This window comes from Nerophis lumbriciformis, linkage group LG32 (genome assembly GCF_033978685.3).
Source record: "Nerophis lumbriciformis linkage group LG32, RoL_Nlum_v2.1, whole genome shotgun sequence".
Taxonomy (NCBI): domain Eukaryota; kingdom Metazoa; phylum Chordata; class Actinopteri; order Syngnathiformes; family Syngnathidae; genus Nerophis; species Nerophis lumbriciformis.
Genome location: NC_084579.2, coordinates 7,110,463 through 7,133,634, shown reverse-complemented (window position 1 = coordinate 7,133,634; position 23,172 = coordinate 7,110,463). Strand labels below are relative to the sequence as shown.

The 23,172-nt window shown below is 39.4% G+C and overlaps 1 protein-coding gene across 1 annotated transcript; it reads left to right on the top strand.

Annotated features, from left to right (window-relative positions):
• The first annotated feature begins 297 nt into the window (after nucleotides 1-297).
• Nucleotides 298-22,923, top strand: snx24 (sorting nexin 24). Its single transcript, XM_061926773.2, has 7 exons — nucleotides 298-496; nucleotides 954-1,037; nucleotides 13,373-13,477; nucleotides 17,131-17,225; nucleotides 17,297-17,326; nucleotides 17,402-17,466; nucleotides 22,196-22,923. Exons 1-7 carry the CDS (start codon nucleotides 407-409, stop codon nucleotides 22,264-22,266), a joined length of 540 nt encoding a protein of 179 aa, XP_061782757.1. The 5' UTR covers nucleotides 298-406; the 3' UTR covers nucleotides 22,267-22,923.
• Nucleotides 22,924-23,172: the final 249 nt, after the last annotated feature.

Sequence of the window (23,172 nt, the reverse complement as noted above, 5' to 3'; positions counted from 1 at the left end):
CAAGGTTGGCAAGTATGGCAAGCACGCTCTGAGTTGCACCACCAGAGAGCGCTAGTGAGTGTTTATCCTGTGGGGAAAATGCATTGGAAAGTTGGTAGTTTACCCCCCCACTCCGCACTTTTTTAACGTCATCTACAATCGAACTCCAATTGTTTTATGTTCGTCTGCCTTACAATATCGTGTTTATGTGAAAATAAACGACCAAAAGTACAATACCTGGACGTCCTCCACCCGGTTTAATCCAGGTTCGCGGTGCATTCTGGGATAAGTCCCCCTCTCGGCATCACAAGTGAGAATGTGCGCATGTGCCACATTTTGTTTCGGGGAGCTATGACGTCATGAAGTCTGCGAGGTGTCCGCTCGACGCCTGCGAATAAGTACGAACGAGCCTCCTCGCCATCATTATATGTGTTTAAATCCCACGACAATGCATGCTATCAGTGTGACTATTCCGTCTTTTCGCTCGGAGAACAACAACGTCGAGCGAGGATACACGGTGAGTTGTATGTCTGTGTGTCCTTCAGCCCCATTGAGCGTTATCACGTATTCCTTCTGTCCTGTCCCTTCCCACCTAATACCCCCAATTATGTCCACTAGTGTCGTCATTTTACGTCAAATATGTCGCCTTACATTGAACGGGAATTACGTTGAATGTGTATGACATCACTCCCGGTCATTCCAAACATGGCACGACGCGTTCGCCTACATATCCCAGAATGCACCGCGACACTGTTGACTCTTTACTCTTAATACATGAAATGCTCTTCAGTGTGTTTACATTCATTATATTCAGTGTTTGACACTGGATTTACACTTTGTCTCAATGCAAGTGTGGGAGAGGATAGGAAAGAGAGGAAGTTGTTGTCCATATGTTTCCTTCTATAATCACTGACTCATCAACAATGTGGATCTTGACATCCATTTTTTCCCCCCCACAATGGTTCCTCTTTTAGGTGTTTAGAGTGGACGTGCTGATGAGTGGAAGGCAACACAGCGTGGAGAAACGCTACAGTGAATTCTACACTTTGCATAAAACGGTGAGACGTGACATATCGCCAAGTTGGTAGTGGGTTATTTGATTTAGTCTGCTTGGAAATATTAATTTCACAAAACCACAAGTGTGATTAATACAAACCCCAAAACCAGGGAAGTTGTCTTGTAAATGGTAAATAAAAACAGAATACAATGATTTGCAAATCCTTTTCAACTTATATTCAATTGAATAGTGTCATGACTTGGTCTTGGGTGTGTGCTTTTCCGGGATGCAACGGAAAGTTGGCTCGGGCGAGACGGGAATGAAGGTACATGATTTATTTATTATTATCAAAAAAAAAAGGAATAAATGAAAGCGCGCACAGTGGCGGAGAATAAACTATGAAACCAAAAAACTATAGCAAAAAAGTACAAACGAAAAACACGCACAATGGCGGAGAATAAACTATGAAACCAAAAAGACTATAAACATGGAACAAAAACTTACTTGGCTTGGACAAAAATAGTTGCGTGGAGAATGGACATGGAAAGAAGTATCAGGCATGGACAGAGCATACAGGTAAAAGCCAGTAAATTAGAATATTTTGAAAAACTGGATTTATTTCAGTAATTGCATTCAAAAGGTGTAACTTGTACATTATATTTATTCATTGCACACAGACTGATGCATTCAAATGTTTATTTCATTTAATTTTGATGATTTGAAGTGGCAACAAATGAAAATCCAAAATTCCGTGTGTCACAAAATTAGAATATTACTTAAGGCTAATACAAAAAAGGGATTTTTAGAAATGTTGGCCAACTGAAAAGTATGAAAATGAAAAATATGAGCATGTACAATACTCAATACTTGGTTGGAGCTCCTTTTGCCTCAATTACTGCGTTAATGCGGCGTGGCATGGAGTCGATGAGTTTCTGGCACTGCTCAGGTGTTATGAGAGCCCAGGTTTCTCTGATAGTGGCCTTCAACTCTTCTGCGTTTTTGGGTCTGGCATTCTGCATCTTCCTTTTCACAATACCCCACAGATTTTCTATGGGGCTAAGGTCAGGGGAGTTGGCGGGCCAATTTAGAACAGAAATACCATGGTCTGTAAACCAGGCACGGGTAGATTTTGCGCTGTGTGCAGGCGCCAAGTCCTGTTGAAACTTGAAATCTCCATCTCCATAGAGCAGGTCAGCAGCAGGAAGCATGAAGTGCTCTAAAACTTGCTGGTAGACGGCTGCGTTGACCCTGGATCTCAGGAAACAGAGTGGACCGACACCAGCAGATGACATGGCACCCCAAACCATCACTGATGGTGGAAACTTTACACTAGACTTCAGGCAACGTGGATCCTGTGCCTCTCCTGTCTTCCTCCAGACTCTGGGACCTCGATTTCCAAAGGAAATGCAAAATGTGCATGGTTGGGTGATTGTTTGGGGTGCCATGTCATCTGCTGGTGTCGGTCCACTCTGTTTCCTGAGATCCAGGGTCAACGCAGCCGTCTACCAGCAAGTTTTAGAGCACTTCATGCTTCCTGCTGCTGACCTGCTCTATGGAGATGGAGATTTCAAGTTCCAACAGGACTTGGCGCCTGCACACAGCGCAAAATCTACCCGTGCCTGGTTTACGGACCATGGTATTTCTGTTCTAAATTGGCCCGCCAACTCCCCTGACCTTAGCCCCATAGAAAATCTGTGGGGTATTGTGAAAAGGAAGATGCAGAATGCCAGACCCAAAAACGCAGAAGAGTTGAAGGCCACTATCAGAGCAACCTGGGCTCTCATAACACCTGAGCAGTGCCAGAAACTCATCGACTCCATGCCACGCCGCATTAACGCAGTAATTGAGGCAAAAGGAGCTCCAACCAAGTATTGAGTATTGTACATGCTCATATTTTTCATTTTCATACTTTTCAGTTGGCCAACATTTCTAAAAATCCCTTTTTTGTATTAGCCTTAAGTAATATTCTAATTTTGTGACACACGGAATTTTGGATTTTCATTTGTTGCCACTTCAAATCATCAAAATTAAATGAAATAAACATTTGAATGCATCAGTCTGTGTGCAATGAATAAATATAATGTACAAGTTACACCTTTTGAATGCAATTACTGAAATAAATCAAGTTTTTCAAAATATTCTAATTTACTGGCTTTTACCTGTAAATGTGGTGATTAGTGAAAGCATGAAACAGGTGCGTGACGTGACAGGTGAAAACTAATGGTTGCTATGGTGACAAAACAAAAGTGCACAAAAAGTCCAAAACCCAAAACGAACATGACCAAAACAAAAACATGATCACACAGACATGACAAATAGACTGCAAATACAAGATATTTAACGTTCCAACTGGTAAACTTTGTTATTTTTTACATATATTAGCTCATTTGGAATTTGATGCCTGCAACATGTTTCAAAAAAGCTGGCACAAGTAGCAAAAAAGACTGAGAAAGTGTTACGTGCGGGAGGGGGGAGGGGGGTCGCAGCTTGCTGCGAGGTTCGTTCCCCCCGGATGCAAACGGACCACTCCGGACAGAACGTGCAGGTAGGGACATGATTTATTCTCAAAAACTCGAACAAGTGCCAAAACGGAAAACAAGCCGAAGGGAGAAACATGCCGATCGCACTGGACGCTAGGGCATACTTGCCAACCTTGAGACCTCCAATTTCGGGAGGTGGGAGGCGTGGTTAAGATATATATATATATATAAGAAATACTTGACTTTCAGTGAATTCTAGCTATATATATATATATATATATATATATATATATATATATATATATATATATAAATAAAAAAAGAAATACTTGAATTTCAGTGTTCATTTATTTACACATTTACACACACATAACACTCATCTACTCATTGTTGAGTTAAGGGTTGAATTGTCCATCCTTGTTCTATTCTCTGTCACTATTTCAGAACACACACATTATACAAATATACATTATAAAATCAATAAGAAAACGGGAGCTCTAATTTGGGAGTCTGAATTAGGATCAGAAGTTCCTTTATAAACATTGCGCACTCACGTCGCCATTTTGTATTGATTACTGCAGCTGCGCACTGGATTCATTCACAAATGCAAACTACAACTCACAAACACTTTAGAGTTAGGCTCCACCATCAGAATGTGTACTTAAACTTATAAAGATCACATGGATATTATTCAGTGAGTTGATTCACCAACACTAACCTGTTATACAGGAGGAAAAAGCACACAGGACGTTTCAATTGTTCACAGACTGGTCACTCTCATCAGAATGACAAGACACTTCCGGTCTGCAGGTGATAGCATTCAATTGGGAAGAAACACCCTACTGCCCCCTACTGACCAATGTGAATACTGATAAATGTGTAATGACAGCTCCAAAAACGAATTCAAACCACAAAATAAAATAAATAAATCAACACAAAAATGTGACACATTATGGGTGGGTCACATATGCATGTACAGTAGATGGCAGTATTGTCCTGTTTACGGCAGACGAACTGCTTGACTGCTGTTGTTGTGTGTTGTTACCGCGCTGGGAGGACGTTAATAAAACTGCCTAACAATAAACACACATAAGAAACCAACAACTCGCCCTCCATCATTAGCTGTTCATATTGTCACTCAGGTCCGCATGGAGCTGGAGGGGGCGTGGCCTCCAGCTCCGCCTGAATTTCGGGAGAAAATCTGTCCCGGGAGGTTTTCGGGAGAGGCGCGGAATTTCGGGAGTCTCCCGGAAAATCCGGGAGGGTTGGCAAGTATGAGTGTGATTAATACAAACCCCAAAACCAGTGAAGTTGTCACGTGTAAATGGTAAATAAAAACAGAATACAATGATTTGCAAATCCTTTTCAACTTATATTCAATTGAATAGACTGCAAATACAAGATATTTAACGTTCCAACTGGTAAACTTTGTTATTTTTTACAAATATTAGCTCATTTGGAATTTGATGCCTGCAACATGTTTCAAAAAAGCTGGCACAAGTAGCAAAAAAGACTGAGAAAGTGTTACGTGCGGGGGGGTCGCAGCTTGCTGCGAGGTTCGTTCCCCCCGGATGCAAACGGACCACTCCAGACAGGACGTGCAGGTAGGGACATGATTTATTCTCAAAAACTCGAACAAGTGCCAAAACAGAAAACAAGCCGAAGGGAGAAACGTGCCGATCGCACTGGACGCTAGGGCTGACACTTAGCATGGACGAGACACAGGCAATACTCAGGTAATAGAAGCTTGAAGCAAACAAAGAAGCCGGGCCGACTGACCGGCAAAGGCAGGCTTAAATAATGCCTCTGATTAGTCCTCGGGGAACAGGTGAGCGTCCCGAACACCAATCAGAGGCAGGTGAAAATAATAAGCAACCATGGTAACTAAAACAAACTCAAGGGTGCACAAAACAAGAACAGAGGGAGTCCAAAACTAACCGAAAATACGACACGGATCATGACAGAAAGTTGGGGAATGCTCATCAAACACTTATTTGGAGCATCCCACAGGTGAACAGGCTAATTGGGAACAGGTGGGTGCCATGATTGGGTATAAAAGCAGCTTCCATGAAATGCTCAGTCATTCACAAACAAGGATGGGGCGAGGGTCACCACTTTGTCAACAAATGCATGAGCAAATTGTCGAACAGTTTAAAAACAACATTTCTCAACCAGCTATTGCAAGGAATTTAGGGATTTCACCATTTACAGTCCGTAATATCATCAAAAGGTTCAGAGAATCTGGAGAAATCACTGCATGTAAGCGGCAAGGCCGTGACCTTGGATCCCTTAGGCGGTACTGCATCAAAAAGCGACATCAGTGTGTAAAAGATATCACGACATGGGCTCAGGAACACTTCAGAAAACCACTGTCAGTAACTACAGTTGGTCGCTACATCTGTAAGTGCAAGATAAGTCTCTACTACAACAACACCCAGAAACGCCGTCGGCTTCGCTGGGCCCGAGCTCATCTGAGATGGACTGATACAAAGTGGAAAAGTGTTCTGTTGTCTGACAAATCCATTTTTTAAAAATTTTTGGGGAAACTGTGGACGTTGTGTCCTCCGGACGAAAGAGGAAAAGAACCATCCGGATTGTTATAGGCGCAAATTTGAAAAGCCAGCATGTGTGATGGTATGGGGGTGTATTAGTGCCCAAGACATGGGTAACTAATACACCTGTTAATGCTGAAAGGTACATACAGGTTTTGGAGCAACATATGTTGCCATCCAAGCAACATTATCATGGACGCCCCTGCTTATTTCAGCAAGACAATGCCAAGCCATGTGTTACAACAACGTGGCTTCATAGTAAAAGAGTGCGGGTACTAGACTGGCCTGCCTGTAGTCCAGACCTGTCTCCCATTGAAAATGTGTGGCGCATTATGAAGCCTAAAATACCACAACAGAGACTGTTGAACAACTTAAGCTGTACATCAAGCAAGAATGGGAAAGAATTCCACCTGAAAAGCTTCAAAAATGTGTCTCCTCAGTTCCCAAACGTTTACTGAGTGTTGTTAAAAGGAAAGGCCATGTAACACAGTGGTAAAAATGCCCCTGTGACAACTTTTTTGCAATGTGTTGCTGCCATTAAATTCTAAATTAATGATTATTTGCACAAAAAAAATGTTTCTCAGTTTGAACATTAAATATCTTGTCTTTGCAGTCTATTCAATTGAATATAAGTTGAAAAGGATTTGCAAATCATTGTATTCTGTTTTTATTTACCATTTACACAACGTGACAACTTCACTGGTTTTGGGTTTTGTAGATCATATTCACAAAAGCGAGGAAGAAAAAACATGCTCCACCCAGTATGTCAGTTTTCCATACTTTTGTTTATTTTTTTTGACAGACCGCCACATAAAGTTATGTTTGGAAAAAAGCATAGACCCCGTAAGGGACAAGCGGTAGAAAAATGGATGGATGGATATAGTGCCATCTTTTAGTTTGTCCTTTTCTGTGTTAGCTGGCCGAACACTTCCTGGTTCACAGAGGATGATTTAAAGGGGAACTGTACTTGTTTGCCTATAATTCACAATCCTTATGAGAGACAAGAACACATGTCCTTTTTTTAACACATTCTAACTCATAAATAAACGTAACTATAAGTCTGCTTACAATGGAGCAATAGGAAAAAATCCGATAAATAACCATCCAAAAAGTGCCAACAATACTCCATTTACATTTTGTGACTTGAGTATTAACCAAGTATTCGCAATATTGTTTTTGTAAGCGCTAACGTGAAGCGAGAGCTGCTGTATTGGCATCAGCTGCTGAGCTGCTTACTCGCCTCTGAGCTGGTGAAAGTGTAATTCTAGATTATAAATCATGCCTCTCACCTGGAGAGTAACATTTTGTGGACATAAACTGAGAGAAAGATGCGCGAAAGACACTGGTTTGCACCCACCTTTTTTCTTTGGGGGGATTAGGAGTCATTCTTCATGTAAACGGGAATATATCAACAACCCAACAGTCGGCATTACAGTGAGAGCAAACATTGTACAGTAGGTGATGTTTGTTGAAGTCTGCAGGGAGTTGTAATAAGTGATGTTGTTGAAGGAAAAACAAACGTGATGGGTCTTGAGACGAGAAAAAGACGTAAATATTAAATGTCTGTTTCTACATTACATATATACTTACTGCCCACTAATAACATGTAATATTTACGCATTTTTCTCATTTTAAGAAAACAACACCGTATTCATTTCACAAACGCACCACAACGTTCGCTTTTTCCTGAGACTTTGTGAAAGACAACAAACATAATAAAACAATCACTTACTGTCAGGTTCAAATACTGACAACATTTATTAAACAAGACAAGAAGCAAGGAATTATACAGAGACAGAATTAAATTTAGCTCAATTGAGGGGAAACACGTAGACACTGTACCCTTGTACAGTGTCGTCCCACGCTCTGGCGAAAGATTGTACGCCTCCTCTTTTATTTGGACTTTCCCTGATTACATGGCAACAGCTGTTTTTTTAAGGGAGGGGGGTCGTAAACAGCCGTCGCGTTTGTTTACAAAACAGTTCAAAGAAAAGGACGTAAAACAGTTCAAAGAAAAGGTGCCTGGAGGCTTTGTAGATCTCGGGTCAAGACAAAATCTTCCTGTGGATTACAATACATCAAAGAAACCGACACCCTCATGTCGCTCCCCATCCTACACAGTGGAGTTTTACAAGTATTTCGCTTGGTAGGATCAAAGACAGCTTTTGTCCTCTCGCAGGGCGAGCTGACCTCAATGTAGCACAAAGTTTTGTGATAACTTAGATACAATTAGTCTGACACTTACTGTACGACGTCTGCGCTCGCTGGAATGCTGACTGATGAGATGTTCATATTTTCCCATTGGGATTAAGAATTATTAATAATCCCCGCAAACTGTTTAAAACAAAAAAGGTGAATGCAAAATACGTGTTTTTTGGTGTCTTTCTCTTGGTCTAAGTTGACCACCTTCTTGTTTTTTGACCACATTCTTCTGCCGTCCAGGTGAGATCTGAATCTAGAACAGTGATTCTCAAACTGTGGTACGTGTCCCACTAGTGATACACAAGCTCCATCTAGTGGTGGGCTAAATAATCACTTGATTAAAGAGACAGTGTTTTATTTGCCTATATTCAAACTGTGTGTAATGTTACAGTGGCCAAAAATATTAAATATCCGTGTTAAATAAAACGTATGCCTTAAACCTCTCAAGGCTTAGTGGCCACATTTGTGGACAGCACTTTTTAGCTCTTATTTCCAAAATTGTGTACACTACTGAGTTGGGGTCTTATGGCCGCGTATGTGGACACTTATACTGCCATCTGGTGGTGTCAGAAGAGTATAACATACAATGGCAATTTGGAGGAAAAAAAAGTGTAAAAATAAGAATTAGCATGTTACTAAACATGAAGTACACGTTTGTGTACTTATGGACTAAGTACATCATATAAAAATATGATTTTTTTGTTTTTATTCTAATTAGGGTCCAATAAACCCAAATAGCAATAAAATAAAAAAGCATGTAAACAAACAGCTTGGCCTTAAGAGGTTAATGAATACTTAGGCCTACTATGCTACTGTATTTTAATGTTAGTCATTACGGTGAGCCAAGTGTTTTCCTCAGGTGGTACTTGGTGAAAAAAGTTTGCGAACCACTGATCTAGAATGAACTTTCACCAACTCACAGGCGATGCAGCAACTCAGCATGTCAATATAGCAGCATAAGCTAGTTACTTCAATGCGCTGTTAAAATTAGGTCCTTAACATTAGCGCATATAATAATAATATTGCTAATACTTGCTAATATTCAGGTCATGAAATGTAAATGAAGTTTTGTTGGCGCTATTTGGATGTTTTGTCAGTTGGTCTTATGGGCACAATAGAAGCAATGACATCATGACTTCCACTAGCTTCGTTGTTAGCTGACTTTTATTTACAGTTATTTACAGGTTAGAATGCCTAAATAGACTCTGTGAATGAAAAGAAAAAAAATAAGTGCAGTTCCCTTTAAGACAAGGGTGTCAAACTCATTTTTATCACAATGAGGGCTGCTTGTACCAGTGGTGACTGTACAGTACAGGCCAAAAGTTTGGAGACACCTTCTTCTCATTCAATGTGTTGTCTTTATTTTCATGACTATTTACATTGTAGATTGTCACATCAAAACTATGAATGAACACATGTGGAGTTATGTACTTAACAAAAAAGGTGAAATAACTGAAAACATGTTTTATACCTCAAGGTTGTGTAACAGCTTCTTTCCTCAGGCCGTAAGACTCTTGAACGCATCATAATAATCCCCTCAATTCCCCCCCAAAATGGATTAATTGGCTGGAATATAAAGACAATATAACATACATCCATAAACATGGATGCATATGCAAAAGTGCAATATATTTATCTGTACAGTAGTCTATTTATTTATATCTGCACCTTATTGCTCTTTTATCCTGCACTAATGCAACAAAATGTCGTTCTTATCCATACTTGCCAACCCTCCCGAATTTTCCGGGAGACTCCCGAAATTCAGCGCCTCTCCCGAAAACCTCCCGGGACAAATATTCTCCCGAAAATCTCCCGATTTTCAGCCGGAGCTGGAAGCCACGCCCCCTCCAGCTCCATGCTGAGTGAGGACAGCCTTTTTTCATGACGGGAGGACAACAGGGTGACAAGAACTAAATCATCCAGACTAGAGATAAATTGTATTATTATGTTTATCTTACCTAAAAATAAATATATTTATTAATAATAAAAAAAAAAAAACTAAATAAATTTTTACTATATTTTGCTAAAAACATCAAAATTAATTGTATTTTTATTTTTATTTTTTTCGTGACTCCTTATTACATCCAGCCATAGAATTATACATTAAAATAAACATATTTGAAATAATTGATTTTAAATTATCATAATAATTCATTTAAAATGACCATATTTAATTATTAAAATAATTGTTTGTTTATCAACAACTTTAGCATTTTATTCATTACATTTTGAAACTCTCAGAAGCCAGGTTCTGTTATATTCCTTAATATTTATTTATGCAAGTTTGAAGTATCAATTATCTAAACACAGTTTGTTTGCATATTTTCAGTATGTAGATGTATATATATATATATATATATATATATATATATATATATATATATATATATATATATATATGAAATACTTGACTTGGTGAATTCTAGCTGTCAATATACTCCTCCCCTCTTAACCACGCCCCGCCCCACCCCCGACCACGCCCCCACCTCCCACCTCCCGAAATCGGAGGTCTCAAGGTTGGCAAGTATGTTCTTATCTGTACTGTAAAGTTCAAATAGAATGACAATAAAAAGGAAGTCTAAGTCTATATTCTAGTTCCTTCAAAATAGCCACCCTTTGCTCCGATTACTGCTTTGCACACTCTTGGCATTCTCTCGACGAGCTTCAAGAGGTAGTCACCTGAAATAGTTTTCACTTCACAGGTGTGCTTGACACTCATCGAGAATATGTCAAGAGTGTGCGTATATTTTAAACTTTGACATTATCGGATGACGCGACGAGCTATTTTAAGCATTTTATTGGTTATAAAATAGGATTGCCATACTTAAATATCTGCTTGTCACCTTGACATGTGACTTCAAACCAAGTTATCAATCAACCTGTTAGTAAAACAGTATAATAAGCAAGTGGTTACGCAATTTGTGTAACAGTGCTATTGTACATTTGTACAGTTAGTTTGGACACACCTTCTCATCATTCAATGTGTTTTCTTTATTTCATGACTATTTACATTGTAGATTGTCACTGAACAGTATGCAGTCCGGTTTTTTTTTTCTGTCAACACTAGGGATGTCCCGATCCGATATTTGGATCGGATCGGCTGCCGATATTTGCCAAAAATTGCGTATCGGCAAGGCATGGGAAAATGCCGATCTAGATCCAGTTTAAAAAAAAAACTCCGGTCCGTGTTTTCCAACGCACCGATTTAAATAATACATTCCACTTTTCTGCTGCTCCCTAATTTCCGTTCCGCATTTTCCAGCACGCCTTCAACACATCCACAGGTCTGTGGATTCTCACGCAGTTGCTTTTAGCTGCTGGCATTACACGACATTCCTGTGTCTCCCTCTCACAGACAGCAAGTGCACCTTCTTACACACGTCACATACTGTCACGTCATACGTTACATACGTATACGTCCTCTCCCAGCAGAGAGGTAGCAGCATGGCTAACGTTAGCTGTGATGCTAGCGCAGCCGTGCGAGCAACGCTCCCTCTAAGGTGCTCGCCTGTGCAATTGCGCACTGTTTAAGCGTCCTCTGCGCATAGCAAATCTATGCCACGCACAAAATCAAATAAAAAAAATAAGCGCATAACAATTTTCGACACACGGACACGACAGAGAAAACAGTTTTCGTCATCATTGTTCAAATATTGTGACGTCTGTCGAGACGCTTATCTCCATTCGGTGCCACACGTCCACACCATCAAAATGCCGAGGCAAAAATTTCCACATCAACACCGTATGAAAAAATTAGTGATTTTTTTTTAGTTGTGATTTCCTTCTCTGCATGAAAGTTTAAAAGTAGCATATATTAATGCAGTATGAAGAAGAATGTTTTAATGTAGACATGCAAGCCTTGAAAGAACATTTTGAAAATCAAGACTACATTTCCTGCAAATGGGTGCATTTCTACCCTATATTTTAACTTTAGATTTATTCTCATATCAAACTCTTTTGGCTGTCTTTTTGACACTTACATCCGGCGCCCCCCTCCACACCCTGGATTATAAATAATGTAAATAATTCAATGTGATTATCTTGTGTGATGACTGTATTATGATGATAGTATATATCTGACAGTATATATCTGTATCATGAATCAATTTAAGTGGACCCCGACTTAAACAAGTGTAAAAACTTATTGGGGTGTTACCATTTAGTGGTCAATTGTACGGAATATGTACTTCACTGTGCAACCTACTAATAAAAGTCTCAATCAATCAATCAAAACACATAGAATCATCATACTGCTGTGATTATATGCATCAAGTGTTCATTCAAGGCTAAGGCAAAATATCCAGATATATATCGTGTATCGCAATATGGCCTTAAAATATCGCAATATTAAAAAAAGCCCTAGTTCAATGATGCCATTTCTGTTTGTCATGTATAATTTTGTCTATTTTGTGTTTATCCTTGAATAAACAGGTCAGTTTCTTGTTACCAACCATTGTGTATTATTCAAACTCCCCTAATTCAGCTGGCTAGTTGTTATCAAGAGTACTAAAACCCTTTTCAACATGATTCTGACAACTAAGTAGGCTAAATAACTTTAAACTTTAATACATGCTCGGATAGGCCAGTATCGGTCAGTATCGGTATCGGTCAGTATCGGTATCGGATCGGAAATGCAAAAACAATATCGGTATCGGATCGGAAGTGCAAAAACCTGGATCGGGACATCCCTAGTCAACACTAATTGTGCTAGAAAGTGCTCAGTGTTTCCAGCCTTTTGCAAGGCCACGTGAAATGAAAAACTCAATGATAATTAAATCCAAACGCTTGGCGAACGTAATGATAAGGATAATGATATAATTAGATCATTATAATGATATGATTATATAGTAATCATGATAATTGCCCTCCACTTAGTTCAGTTAAAGCCCAGATTGTTTGACGTTTCAGCCAAAATAACTTTCTCTTCCCTTTTTTGGTATTGGAGTAGTCATCAACAACTTAGCTATTTTATTTACTTCATGTCTGCCTTACTGATTAAAAACAATATTTAGTACAATGTCAAGCGGTTGGAATAATAAATAAAAATTATTTATAGGCACCTTCCAGATACAAGCAGTACAGAGCAACATGACCCCTCTAAAAAAGTCATTTTCATTGACATTGCTTCAGCGTTGAGTCTAACCCCGGTCCTTCTTTTCCAGCTGAAAAAGAGCATCAAGCCGCCTGAGATCCCTTCCAAACATATCAGAAACTGGGTTCCCAAAGTGCTGGAGCAGAGGAGACATGGTCTGGAGCTCTACCTGCAGGTAAATACTGTAATCTAACACCTCATCACTCTTTTACACTTCCTTTTTTATTGTCATTCAAATGTGAACTTTGCAGTACAGATAAGAACGACATTTCCTTGCATTAGCTCATGGTAGTGCAGGATAAAAGAGGAATAAGGTCATACTTGCCAACCCTACCGATTTTTCCAGGAGACTCCCGAATTTAAGTGCCCCTCCCGAAAATCTCCCGGGGAAACCATTCTCCCGATTTTCACCCAGACAACAATATTAAGGGCGTGCCGTGATGGCACTGCCTTTAGCGTCCTCTACAACCTGTAGACCAGGGGTGCTCATTACGTCGATCGCGGAGGGTGTGTCAGTCGATCACCAGCCAGGCATTAAAAAAATAGTCCTAAAAATGAGCGATCATAAATCTTCACTATGACGTCACTTTCGTCACTTGATTGACATTCACGGCACCCGAGGGTCTTCTGAGATGACGCTGGCTGCTGCCAGCTCATTAAAATTACCGACTGGAAGGCGAGGAACACTTTATTTCAACAGACTGGCGCCATACCTGTCGTCAAAACTCCAAAGACCGACTGCACAGTTGCACAGTCGCGCTACCAAAATAAGAGTCTCAGAAAGCTGGCGTGCACAAGCTAGCAAGCTACGGAGTTTGCCGACAATGTGTTTCTTGTAAAGTGTATACAAAGGAGTACGGAAGCTGGACAAATAAGATGCCAAAAACCAACCACTTTCATGCGGTATTGGACAGAAAGGAGGACTTTTTTTCTCCTCCATTCGAAAATGCGGACGTTATCATCACCACTGTCTGATTCCAATCAATGCAAGTCATCAGAATCAGGTAATACACCAACTTATATTATTGTCTTCATGAAAGAAAGGAATCTATATGTGTTAAACATGCTTGTATTATCTTTAAACACCTTTAACTTATTAACAATATTAACTATGTGTTAAACATGCTTGTATTATCTTTAAACACCTTTAACTTATTAACAATATTAACTATATGTGTTAAACATGCTTGTATTATCTTTAAACACCTTTAAGTTGTTCACAATATTAACTATATGTATTAAACATTCTTGTATTATCATTAAACACCTTTAATTTTTTAACAATATTAACTGTGTTAAACATGCTTGTATTATCATTAAACACCTTTAACTTGTTAACAATATTAACTATATGTATTAAACATGCTTGTATTATCATTAAACACCTTTATTTTTTTAACAATATTAACTATATGTGTTAAACATGCTTGTATTATCTTTAAACACCTTTAACTTGTTAACAATATTAACTATATGTATTAAACATTCTTGTATTATCATTAAACACCTTTTAATTTTTTAACAATATTAACTATGTGTTAAACATGCTTGTATTATCATTAAACACCTTTAACTTGTTAACAATATTAACTATATGTATTAAACATGCTTGTATTATCATTAAACACCTTTAATTTTTTAACAATATTAACTATATGTGTTAAACATGCTTGCATTATCTTTAAACACCTTTTACTTGTTAACAATATTAACTATATGTATTAAACATACTTGTATTATCATTAAAGACCTTTAATTTTTTAACAATATTAACTATATGTGTTAAACATGCTTGCATTATCATTAAACACCTTTAACTTGTTAACAATATTAACTATGTGTTAAACATGCTTGTATTATCATTAAACACCTTTAACTTGTTAACAATATTAACTATATGTGTTAAACATGCTTGCATTATCATTAAACACCTTTAACTTGTTAACAGAAACATATATTTCATAAATAAGTAAATATAAATTATATATATGAATGAGGTAGATCCCCACGACTTGATCAATTGAAAAGTAGCTCGCCTGCAGAAAAAGTGTGAGCACCCCTGCTGTAGACACATAAGTGACTGCAAGACATATTTGATCAACATCCATACAGGTCACACTAAGGGTGGCCGTATAAACAACTTTAACACTGTTACAAATATGCGCCACACTGTGAACCCGCACCAAACAAGAATGACAAACACATTTCGGGAGAACATCCGCACCGTAACACAACATAAACACAACAGAACAAATACCCAGAACCCCTTGCATCCCTAACTCTTCCGGGGCTACAATATACACCCCCGCTGCCCCCAATCTCCCGAATTCGAAGGTCTCATGGTTGGCAAGTATGAATAAGGTGCAGATATAAATAAATAGATTACTGTACAGATAAATATATTGCACTTTTGCATATGCATCCACGTTTGTGGTTGTATGTTATATTGTCTTTATATTCCAGACAGTTAATCCATTTTTGAAGGGAAATTGGATAAATGGATGGGTAAGATACATTGTGGTCGTCTTTTTTTATGGTTTTTTTTTTTTAGAATTTTGCTCACATACTTGCCAACCTTGAGACTTCCGAATTCGGGAGGTGGGGGGTGTATATTGTAGCGTCCCGGAAGAGTTAGTGCTGCAAGGGATTCTGGGTATTTGTTCTGTTGTGGGTTTTTTTTTGTTTTTTTTTATTATATTTATATAGCGCTTTTCTCTAGTGACTCAAAGCGCTTTACATAGTGAAAACCCAATATCTAAGTTACATTTAAACCAGTGTGGCTGGCACTGGGAGCAGGTGGGTAAAGTGTCTTGCCCAAGGACACAACGGCAGTGACTAGGATGGCAGAAGCGGGGATCGAACCTGCTAACCCTCAGGTTGATGGCACGGCCACTCTACCAACCGAGCTATACCGCCCCGTTTATGTTGTGTTTTACGGTGCGGATGTTCTCCCGAAATGTGTTTGTCATTCTTGTTTGGTGTGGGTTCACAGTGTGGCGCATATTTGTAACAGTGTTAAAGTTGTTTATACGGCCACCCTCAGTGCGACCTGTATGGCTGTTGACCAAGTATTTTTTTTAATTCTCCATAGGCAGAGTAGATGTGACCTAGTGGTGAAAGAGGTCTTGATCTCTGTGGGGGGTCTGGTTGGACAAAATCCGCCACAAACTAGCACTTTGTCACTATTCATAACCCACAGAAAAGGGAAAGACGTGTTCTTGTCTCACGTAGGGATTATGGATGATGTCGTGTTCAACACTCCAAAACCGTGCGAGCCTAGAGTGGGTGTGGTATGTGAGGATCTATAAGCATAGAATGGGTGTGGTATGTGAGGATCTATAAGCATAGAGTGGGTGTGGTATGTGAAGATCTATAAGCATAGAGTGGGTGGGGTACGTGAGGATCTATAAGCATAGAGTGGGTGTGGTACGTGAGGATCTATAAGCATAGAATGGGTGTGGTATGTGAGGATCTATAAGCATAGAGTGGGTGTGGTATGTGAGGATCTATAAGCATAGAGTGGGTGTGGTATGTGAGGATCTATAAGCATAGAGTGGGTGTGGTATGTGAAGATCTATAAGCATAGAGTGGGTGTGGTACGTGATGATCTATAAGCATAGAGTGGGTGTGGTATGTGAGGATCTATAAGCATAGAGTGGGTGTGGTATGTGAAGATCTATAAGCATAGAGTGGGTGTGGTACGTGATGATCTATAAGCATAGAGTGGGTGTGGTACGTGAGGATCTATAAGCATAGAGTGGGTGTGGTATGTATAAGCAGAAGAAAGTGTCACACACCATAACAATGCTACAATTTGTTCTGGTCTAGACTATAATTATGGAGAACGAGGTTCTTCCAAAGATATTCCTGGACTTCCTCAATCTGCGCCATTTCCCCTCCTTGCCAAAAACCGAGAGCTGCGGGTAAGCCGAGACTGCAGCGGTTTTATTCACCAGAACGTTCTGTGGCTCACTCCCCATACCCTTCCTTCCAGGTCCTTTGACACCGACTCCATGGAATCGAGGTGACTCATTTTGCAGCTGACTTTTACTCGCTTACATGTGCTAAAAATGAACTTTTTCCTCTTTTTTTTGGTCAGCAAACTTTCGCACCAGCCAGTCATGGTGTTTCTGAATGACCCCTACCTGCTGCCCGACCCCCACGGTGAGTACATTAGGTACACCGCTTTCCCCGAGACAACTTCATTATTGGAAAAAATAATGAAGGTTACAGCAAGCAGAAAAAATGTCTAAAATACGCTTAGTGGCCACATGCGTGGACAGCACCTTTTAGCTCTTATTTCCAAAATTGTGTACACTACTGAATTGGGGTCTTATGGCCACTTATGTGGACACTTATACTGCCATCAGGTGGTGTCAGAAGAGTATAACATACAATGGAATTTGGAGGAGAAAAAAAAGTGTAAAAATAAGAATTAGCATGTCACTAAACATGAAGTACACATTTGTGTACTTATGGACTAAGTACATCATATCAAAAGATGATTCTTAGTTTTTATTCTAATTAGGGTCCAATAAGCCCAAATAGCAAAGAGAAATGCAAAAACAGCATGTAAACAAACACGAGAGGCTGAATCCAACAAACTAATTTATTGATAACTCGATTACTAAAATGATCGATAGCCGTAGCCCTATTTTGCAGTATTATAACTGAGGTGTACGGCGAAAATATTGACTAAAAAAAAGTTAGCATGCTAGCCTGCTAATACAATTATGCTAACAGTTGTGTCAGGTACCGAGTTATATGATTCTGAGGTGTTGAGCTGCGAAATTGGCTAAAAAGTTAGCATGTGTCAAGCACCAAGTTACAAGACTGAGGTGTTCGGCTGAAAACATGCAAAAAAAAGTTAGCATGTTAGCATGCTAGCCGTTAGCATGTGTCAAGCACCAAGTTACATGTCTGAGGTGTTCAGCTGAAAATATGCAAAAAAAAGTTAGCATGTTAATGTTAGCTTGCTAACCATTAGCATGTGTCAAGCACCAAGTTACATGACTGAGGTGTTCAGTTGAAAACATGCGGAGAAAAAAAAGTTAGCATGTTAATGTTAGCATGCTAACAGTTAGCCTGTGTCAAGCACCAAGTTACAAGACTGAGGTGTTCGGCTGAAAACATGCAAAAAAAAGTTAGCATGCTAACCGTTAGCATGTGTCAAGCACCAAGTTACATGACTGAGGTGTTCGGCTGAAAACATGCAAAAAGAAGTTAGCATGTTAGCATGCTAGCTGTTAGCATGTGTCAAGCACCAAGTTACATGACTGAGGTGTTCGGCTCAAAACATGCAAAAAAAAGTTAGCTTGCTAACCATTAGCATGTGTGCAGTACCAAGTTACGTGACTGAGGTGTTCGGCTGAAAACATGCGGAAAAAAAGTTAGCATGGTAGCATGTTAATGTTATAGCATGCTAACAGTTAGCATGTGTCAAGTACCAAGTTACATGGTTGGGGTGTTCGGCTGAAAATATGCAAAAAAAAGTTATCATGTTAATGTTAGCTTGCTAACCATTAGTATGTGTCAAGCACCAAGTTACATGACTGAGGTGTTCAGTTGAAAACATGCGGAAAAAAAGTTAGCATGTTAATGTTAGCATGCTAACAGTTAGCCTGTGTCAAGCACCAAGTTACATGACTGAGGTGTTCGGCTGAAAACATGCGGAAAAAAAGTTAGCATGGTAGCATGTTAATGTTATAGCATGCTAACAGTTAGCATGTGTCAAGCACCAAGTTACATGACTGAGGTGTTCGGCTGAAAATATACAAAAAAAAGTTGGCATGTTAATGTTAGCTTGCTAACCATTAGCATGTGTCAAGCACCAAGTTACATGACTGAGGTGTTCAGTTGAAAACATGCGAAAAAAGTTAGCATGTTAATGTTAGCATGCTAACAGTTAGCATGTGTCAAGCACCAAGTTACACGACTGAGGTGTTCGGCTGAAAACATGCGGAAAAAAAGTTAGCATGGTAGCATCTTAATGTTAGCATGCTAACAGTTAGCATGTGTCAAGCACCAAGTTACAAGACTGAGGTGTTCGGCTGAAAACATGCGGAAAAAAAGTTAGCATGGTAGCATGTTAATGTTAGCATGCTAACAGTTAGCCTGTGTCAAGCACCAAGTTACAAGACTGAGGTGTTCGGCTGAAAACATGCAAAAAAAAGTTAGCATGCTAGCCGTTAGCATGTGTCAAGCACCAAGTTACATGACTGAGGTGTTCGGCGGAAAAAATGCAGAAAAAAGTTAGCATGTTAATGTTAGCTTGCTAGCCATTAGCATGTGCCAAGCACCAAGTTACATGACTGAGGTGTTCGGCTGAAAACATGCAAAAAAAAGTTAGCATGTTAATGTTAGCATGCTAGCCATTAGCCTGTGTCAAGCACCAAGTTACATGACTGAGGTGTTCGGCTGAAAACATGCGGGGGAAAAAGTTAGCATGGTAGCATGTTAATGTTAGCATGCTAACAGTTAGCATGTGTCAAGCACCAAGTTACATGACTGAGGTGTTCGGCTGAAAACATGCAAAAAAAAAAGTTAGCATGTTAATGTTAGCTTGCTAACCATTAGCATGTGTCAAGCACCAAGTTACATGACTGAGGTGTTCGGCTGAAAACATGCGGAAAAAAAGTTAGCATGGTAGCATGTTAATGTTATAGCATGCTAACAGTTAGCATGTGTCAAGTACCAAGTTACATGGCTGGGGTGTTCAACTGAAAACATGGGGGAAAAAAGTTAGCATGTTAACGTTAGCATGCTAAGAGCTGCCATGTGGCAAGTACAAGTTACATGACTGGTCGGTTGAAAACATAGGGGGAAATTTTAGCATGCTAGCATGTTAACGTTAGAATGTGGCAAGTACCGAGTTATATGATTCTGAGGTGTTCAGCTGCAAAATTGGCTAAAAAGTTAGCATGTGTCAAGCACCAAGTTACATGACTGAGGTGTTTGGCTGAAAACATGCGAGAAAAAAGTTAGCATGCTAGCATGTTAATGTTATAGCATGCTAACAGTTAGCATGTGTCAAGCACCAAGTTACATGACTGAGGTGTTGGGCTGAAAACATGGGGAAAAAATTTAGCATGTTAACATTAGCATGCTAAGAGGTGGCAAGTACCAAGTTATATGGTTCTGAGGTGTTCAGCTGCAAAATTGGCTAAAAAGTTAGCATGTGTCAAGCACCAAGTTACATGGCTGAGGTGTTCGGCTGAAAACATGGCAAAAAAAGTTAGCATGTTAATGTTAGCTTGCTAACCATTAGCATGTGTCAAGTACCAAGTTACATGACTGAAGTGTTCGGCTGAAAACATGCGGAAAAAAAGTTAGCATGGTAGCATGTTAATGTTATAGCATGCTAACAGTTAGCATGTGTCAAGTACCAAGTTACATGGCTGGGGTGTTCAACTGAAAACATTCGGAAAAAAAGTTAGCATGGTAGCATGTTAATGTTAGCATGCTAACAGTTAGCATGTGTCAAGCACCAAGTTACATGACAGGTGTTCGGCTGAAAACATGCGGAAAAAAAGTTAGCATGGTAGCATGTTAATGTTAGCATGCAAACAGTTAGCATGTGTCAAGCACCAAGTTACATGACAGGTGTTCGGCTGAAAACATGCGGAAAAAAAGTTAGCATGGTAGCATGTTAATGTTAGCATGCGTCAAGCACCAAGTTACATGACAGGTGTTCGGCTGAAAACATGCGGAAAAAAAGTTAGCATGGTAGCATGTGTCAAGCACCAAGTTACATGACAGGTGTTCAGCTGAAAACATGCGGAAAAAAGTTAGCATGGTAGCATGCTAACAGTTAGCATGTGTCAAGCACCAAGTTAAAAGACTGAGGTGTTCGGCTGAAAACATGCAAAAAAAGTTAGCATGTTAGCATGTGTCAAGTACCAAGTTACATGACTGAGGTGTTTGGCTGAAAACATGCGAAAAAATAGTTTGCATGCTAGCATGTTAATGTTATAGCATGCTAACAGTTAGCATGTGTCAAGCACCAAGTTACATGGCTGAGGTGTTCGGCTGAAAATATAGCAAAAAAAAGTTAGCATGCTAGCATGTTAACCTTAGCTAGCCTGCGACTGCAAAATTAGCCAATAAAATTAGCATTGTAACGTTAACATGCTAACAGTTAGCATGTGTCACATACTAAGTTATGACTCCAAAGTGTGAGCTAAAAAAAAAAAGTTAGCATGTTAACGTTAGCATGCTAAGAGCTGCCATGTGGCAAGTACAAGTTACATGACTGCGGTGTTCGGTTGAAAACATGGGGGAAAATTTTAGCATGCTAGCATGTTAACGTTAGAATGTGGCAAGTACCGAGTTATATGATTCTGAGGTGTTCAGCTGCAAAATTGGCTAAAAAGTTAGCATGTGTCAAGTACCAAGTTACATGACGGAGGTGTTTGGCTGAAAACATGCGGAAAAATAGTTAGCATGCTAGCATGTTAATGTTATAGCATGCTAACAGTTAGCATGTGTCAAGCACCAAGTTACATGGCTGAGGTGTTGGGCTGAAAACATGGGGAAAAAATTTAGCATGTTAACGTTAGCATGCTAAGAGGTGGCAAGTACCAAGTTATATGGTTCTGAGGTGTTCAGCTGCAAAATTGGCTGAAAAGTTAGCATGTGTCAAGCACCAAGTTACATGACTGGAGTGTTTGGCTGAAAAAATGGCAAAAAAAAGTTAGCATGCTAGCATGTTAACCTTAGCTAGCCTGCGACTGCAAAATTAGCCAATAAAATTAGCATTGTAAAGTTAACATGCTAACAGTTAGCATGTGTCACATACTAAGTCTAAGCTAAAAAAAAAAAGTTAAATTAGCTTAAAAAAAAAGTTAGCATGCTAACGTATAACTGATATTTCTGGTGATTTTCTACTTTTCAGATGCTTTTTCAAACGTCGTGATCGAAGGCGTCATACATGGAGTTTTCTACGCTGACCTCCAGCCCAGATAGAACTTCTTGCCAAGACACAAAGACGCAGCACATTTTAGAGAAACCGAAGCTTACTTGCATCTTCAACAGACATATTTTTGCACATTTATCACCGTCCACCTGAGCCATTCAAATCTAAATAAGTTCATCCTAACATGTGTCAGTAGAAAAGGGGATTTATTTGACGGCAGCTGTGAGGGAACCAGAAGGGTAATGAGGCGTTCAGGGACAACTGCAGAGTTGGATGAGAGCCTGCCACTCCCCGGAGAAGCCCAGTGCCAGGGTCACAGCGGTCTGCCACTGGGAAGGATCATCGGGTTCGTTTGGGACGGACTTTTACTTCCACTATGAGATTGTTGTGACACTTGTTCCTTGGGCCAGTATTATTATTTCATGAATTGTGCAATATGAAATCTTATTTTTAGGCGGTATATGAATTCATGTCGACCATTTTTATACGCCACCAGACCTCATTAACATCTGCACATTTGCTTTGAATTGCTGTGATTTCACTACAAATCCACAACTCTGCGGTAGATTTGTCGTCTCGTTGTACTAATCCAATCTAACCATGTGAAGAGTCGTATTGTGCCATAAAAGGGATGAAATATGCAAAGCACTGACTACATTTTTTATGATTAAAAAGAACGTCTGACATCAAAAGATTTTTATTGTGTTTTTATAAAAGTAAGTAGAAAATGGGAAGTCTTACTCACAGTTTGGAGATTTGCATAGAAGCTCACTTACAACAATATTTCCTCAAATCCAGGCTTCAGTTACTATTTTTTCCTCCTGATTATATTTGCAAACAACAAATGATTACCAAAAAGAAACTTCATTTTGACACATTTCATCCAGTAAACAATATCATTTGAATAGAAAAGACATGACAGGTTAAAACACAGATGACATCTATTAAACAAGACA

Coding starts and splice junctions, on each gene's coding strand:
- snx24 (XM_061926773.2), top strand. CDS start 407: ATGTGTTTAAATCCCACGACAATGCATGCTATCAGTGTGACTATTCCG. Junction 497..953: donor ACGTCGAGCGAGGATACACG/GTGAGTTGTATG, acceptor TTCCTCTTTTAG/GTGTTTAGAGTGGACGTGCT. Junction 13,478..17,130: donor GTCTGGAGCTCTACCTGCAG/GTAAATACTGTA, acceptor GTTCTGGTCTAG/ACTATAATTATGGAGAACGA.